Consider the following 5,470-nt stretch of genomic DNA (forward strand, 5'->3'; position numbering starts at 1 on the left):
TGCCTTGATCTTGTCTTTCATGTTACCCCGATGAAATATCTCCTGGATGACCTTTCTTACAATAGATTCTACACTTGTATTTTTGCCTTGAAAAATCCTCATATTTCGCTCTTTCCATACACGATACACACAACCTGCAACAGCCATTCTATAAATGTGTGCACTAGCAGCTTTTCCCTTGCAATTATTCATCATCCATTCCACTTCCTCTTGCCAGGTTAGAGCTTGTCGGCTGATACCTTGCCAGTGAAGCAGCTTGCTCCACACTTTAGCAGCAAAGTGACACTTAAAAAAGGGGTGAGACACTGTCTCCGGTTCAATCAAACACAAAGGGCACTCCGTATTCACATTTACTCCCCACTTTTCAAGTCTATCCTTGGTAGCCAATCTTCCCAAAGCAGCCAATCTAACAATAAAGATCCATTTGGGAATTCCACAGTTATTACATACTAATCTCCTCCAAGGTACCTTTGGAAAAATACCCAACAACTTCTGATATACGGCTTTGATAGAGAAGGTTTTAATATCCTGAAAGCTTGTAGAGTCATACCGAGCCTCTTCAAAATATTTCTTAGCTTTGAAAATCTTCTGAATCACCCATGAAGCTTGTTTGGGATATGTATCCCAGACTAGTCCATGTTTCACATAGTAGGTATGTACCCACTGTACCCAGAGTGTATCTTTTTTCTTACTTAGATTCCATAATAATTTGGCAATTGCTGCTTTATTTCATATTTTGACATCTATCAGGTTCAACCCACCAGCTGACTTAGGGTAGCATAGCTTATCCCAAGCAATTAGAGCCTTTTTTGAAGTTTCAATACCCCCTGTCCACAAAAATCTTCTACATAATGCTTCAATCATTTTGGTAATCTTTTTTGGAAGAACAAATACTTGGGACCAAAATGTTTGTATAGAAAACAATACACTTTTAATCAGTTGGACCCTACCTACATAGGATAGGAATTTTGTTGTCCATGATGTTATTCTTCCCGTCATCTTCACCAAAAGAGGTTGGCACTGCAATATAGATAACCTTTTGTGCTTAGGGGCACTCCAAGATACCAGAATGGCAATGCACCTTTACTAACTCCAATTATCTGAAGGATCTGGTGTTGTATCACTTCCTTCACTCCACCAAAATAAATTGAGCTCTTGGAGATATTAGCGATTAGTCCAGATGCATCTGAAAACATCTTGAAGCAATCATATAGGTGAGTGATAGATGCCGTGTCTCCTCTTCAAAACAATAGTAAATCATCAGCAAACCCAAGTTGAATAAGTTTCAGTTTAGAACACTTTGGATGGTACTTGAAATTTTTTGCAGTATACAACGTCTTTAACTTTTTGCCAAAATATTGCATGACAAGCACAAAAAGAAAAGTGGAGAGGGGATCCCCTTGTCTCAATCCCTTTTTAGCTTCAAAAGGTATGGTCGGCTTTCCATTGATGACAATAGAATAAGAAACTGTTTTCACACATGCCAGGATCCACTTTATGAACTTCTCGGGGAAGTTTAGGTGAATCAAAACCTGCTCAAGGAAAGCCCATTCTACTGAGTCATAAGCCTTTTGCATATCAATCTTCAACATACACCTTGGGGAGATGTCCTTCCTTCCATACCCTTTGACCAATTCGTGTCCAAGAATAATGTTATCTGCTATTATCCTCCCCGGAACAAATGCAGCATGACTTGAGTCTATTAAACTATTCATCATTGTTTGCATTCTCCAATTAATGATTTTTGAAATGATTTTGTACATTGTAGTACAACAAGAGATGGGCCTAAACTCTTTGATGGTGGAGGCATTTTTTATTTTGGTATTAGCGTCACGGATGTACAGTTGAGAGGCTTGCACATATTAGCAGACTCAAAGAAACCCAAGATTGCCTGAGTGATGTCGTCACCCACAACTGACCATGCTTTCTTGAAGAAAACTGCATTGAAACCATCAACACCTAGGGCCTTGTTGTCATCTACTTCATTGAGAGCATCATACACTTCCTGCTTAGTAACAGGGGCTATAAGATCCAATTGTTGTTGCCTAGTTAATCTATGCCCCAACTTGAGTACTCTAGGATCAATAGCAGGAAGATAAGTAGCAGCAGTGCCGAGTAACTTCCTAAAAAAATCAGTAATCTCATGCTCAAAATCAGTTTCAGAGTTCAGCAGGATACCCTCTACATTTACTATCCGTCTGATCTGATTTTGCACATGTCTCCCTTTCATACTTGCATAGAAAAATTTAGTATTGGAATCCCCTGTATTCAACCATTGTATCATAGACTTTTGTCTAGCTATGCCTTCTTCAATTAAGGACCATTTTTCTAACTGGAGCTTCAGTTCCTTCTCCTCTTTAAAGAGATCATATGTATGACCAAGATCTCTCATTCTAGCCTGTATTTCATCAAGATGACCTCTGAGATTTATAATTTTGTTCTCAATACCAGAGAACTCCTTTATATTCAGTTGTTTCATATCCTGTTTGACATTCTTCAGTCGTGCCCATATCTTATACATGGAATGGTTATGATCTGGTATCGACCATGCTTCTCTCACAAGTTGGATGAAATTTGGATGATCAGATAGGCAGTTAAGGAACCTGAATGGCCTATGACCTCTACCAGGAGCGTCTTCAAAATTTATTGCTATAGGGGAATGATCTGAGCATCCCGAATTCATAATCGTGGCTTCTAAATGAGGCATAACATGTATCCAATCTGAATTGACAAAGGCCCAATCTATCTTGCTAAATACATGTGAATTTGTCCAAGTATATCTTCTTCCCACAGATTTTAGTTCCACCAATCTAGAGTCAACCAGGAAACTTCTAAAGTCTCTGGTTTCCACATCTTGGACAGGTACACCCCCTATTCTATCTTATGCATCTATAATAGAGTTGAAGTCTCCCATAACTACCCACGGACCCTGCACTGAGTTAGCTAGATTTCCAAGTCCAGTCCATAAACTTCTTTTATCCTGGATAGTATGTAGACCATAGAATACTGTGAAAGCAAATTCCACATTTAATGCATAAATTTTAACCAGGCCATGTATGTACTGAGTTTTTGTTTCAATCAACGTAAATTCCACCAAGTCAGGATCCCACATAATCCAAATTCTGCCCCTTATACCTGCATCATAGTTAGCATACCAACTCCATCTTCCAGTAACTTTCTTATTATTAGATTAGCATGTTGCTCCCTAACTCTATGTTCTATAATTGCAAGCATACCAATCTTATTTTTATTGATAAACTCCTTCACCTCCTTCTGCTTATATACTTTATTTAGTCCCCCAACGTTCCATGTAACCACTTTCATTATGATATTGCAAAAGGTTGGGTACTAAGACCCGACATCTCATGACTACACTGTCCTCTGTCCTTCACTGCATCTGTAAAGCCATGCTCACTTCTTTGATCCTCTAGCATACTAAAACCATTATTAGTTGGTACTTTATTTGTAGAAGCTTTGGTAACTGTTTGAGCCTTACTTGTTGACTTGCCCCTGACCTCTTGCCACTCTTTACTACCCTGTTGAGTAGCCTTCTCTGTTTGTACATCTTTCTGTTTTGCTACTGCTTGGCTAACAACATTTGCCTTCTGTGGTAACACATTATTTTGTACTGTACCTACTGCATTTGGCGTGTCTATAGGTTTCTCCATTTTCTGCTCCCGTGTTTGTTTGCTTTTCCATTGTAAATTTGGCCTCTGGACCTTCTTTTTTTGGTTCCTGTACCACCTGTTTACCTTTCTCTACACATATATGACCAACTTTTAGGCAGTCATTGCAATATTCTGGAATCCAATCGTAGTCAACAGCTTGTTCAAATACTTCACCATCAGGATCTTGTACCATAATGCTTCTTGGTGATGGCCTAGAGATGTCCATTTCCACTAACACCCTGGCATATGAGATCCTGTCTATACTAGATGTGCAGTCATCCGTATATAATGGAGTGCCCAAACTGCTACTAATTCTGCTTAGTGATCTCTTACTCAACAGTTCAATGGCAAATTTGGGTACTGAACCCATATTGGAATAGTTTTCAAAACTTCATCATGGAAATTAAATTTCACAGTCCATGGTTTCAATATAATAGGCCTGCTATTCATGGTATGCGGCCCAGAGTATAACACTTCATTTTTATCTTCTATGCTATTAAAGAGAATAACAAAATACCCCTCATTGTGATAGTAGATTCTTGGTTTAGCTGTGAAGTTCCATTGAGCAGCAATGAATCGTTCTAGTGCACCGATTGTGGGAGAAGCTCCAACTACATACAAGATTATGGCCTTCCTCCATTTGTCATTTTCTACCTCAACCTCCTCCTTGTGAAGTTGTACCACTTTGACCCCGTCTTGAATTAGTGGCGCAATGTACTCTAAGTCCATCCCCTTCGTAGCAAATCTGTTCCCAGTAAAGAGAGTAGCCCATGTCTTTCCCTCTTTTTCAACAGGCATGTTCAGAATCCTCTGCGCACCACTTGGTTCCTCTATCGCCGACTTTCCAACTCCTACCTCAGCCATCATTGACCATTCATTCCTTGCCTTCTCTGTAAGCCTTGGGGTCTGCTTCCTAGTTTTTCCTACTGAGTTTGCACCGGAATTTTGCTTCCCTTCCACCCGAATCAGAGAGGTAAGGGTTTTTTCCATTGAAGACACATTCGAGATATACTTTCCATCCACCCTAATCGGAGAATTCGGAGTTTTTTCCATTGAAATCCCACCCGAATTTTGCTTGCTTTCCACCCTCATCGGAGACTTAAGGTTATTTTCCGCTGGATTAAGGGTCTTTTCCACCGGATTTACGACTGTAGTTTGCTTTCTTCTACCCTATCGGCAGAGTTATGGCAGTCCCAAGCTTAGTTGGGGCAGTATTCATCAAAACACTTACAGTAACACCAGGCCCTCCTACGAGCCCTAGTTCGTCTTTCCCAACCAATCGACGATTGGCCTTATTCACCTTCACAGCTGAAATCTCGATCTTCTTCACCGCCTTTTTCGCCCGGCCCATTCCGGTGAGGCAAACGGTAGAAACACCACTATCGTGCGCCTTGAGAGAAAAAAGCGATATGTATATTGTCGACACACTTTTCTTGTTTAACCAAAGTAATGTTATAACAATTAACATTTCAAGCATGTTAAACGAATTAACAAATTAACATTTTTAGCATGTTAAACGAATTAACAAATAAATTTAATGTTAAACAAATTAACATTTTAAGCAATTGGGATAATAATACAATTATAGTTTCATTAAAAGAATACAAATACTAAATTTATATTCTAAAAATTAAGTCCATATGACTAATTTATAATCTGATTTATTTTATTTAAAAAATTACAGAATTAAATTTAAATTTTGTTTAGGCCATTAGCCCACAATAAATTAAACAAGACATATAAAAGTTAGCCATTAGCCCAATGTCTAAATTAAACAGGTCAATTTCGGATGGGTCTTTAAC

At 38.8% G+C, this 5,470-nt stretch overlaps 1 protein-coding gene across 1 annotated transcript; it reads right to left on the reverse strand.

Annotated features, from left to right (window-relative positions):
- Window positions 1–1,813: 1,813 nt before the first annotated feature.
- LOC109212962 lies at window positions 1,814–2,683 on the reverse strand. The gene has a single exon (XM_019376698.1). It carries the CDS (start codon window positions 2,681–2,683, stop codon window positions 1,814–1,816), a length of 870 nt encoding a protein of 289 aa, XP_019232243.1.
- Between the last annotated feature and the right edge of the window lie 2,787 nt (window positions 2,684–5,470).

This window comes from Nicotiana attenuata, unplaced genomic scaffold, assembly GCF_001879085.1.
Source record: "Nicotiana attenuata strain UT unplaced genomic scaffold, NIATTr2, whole genome shotgun sequence".
NCBI classification, from domain to species: domain Eukaryota; kingdom Viridiplantae; phylum Streptophyta; class Magnoliopsida; order Solanales; family Solanaceae; genus Nicotiana; species Nicotiana attenuata.

Coding starts and splice junctions, on each gene's coding strand:
- LOC109212962 (XM_019376698.1), bottom strand. CDS start 2,683: ATGAATTCGGGATGCTCAGATCATTCCCCTATAGCAATAAATTTTGAA.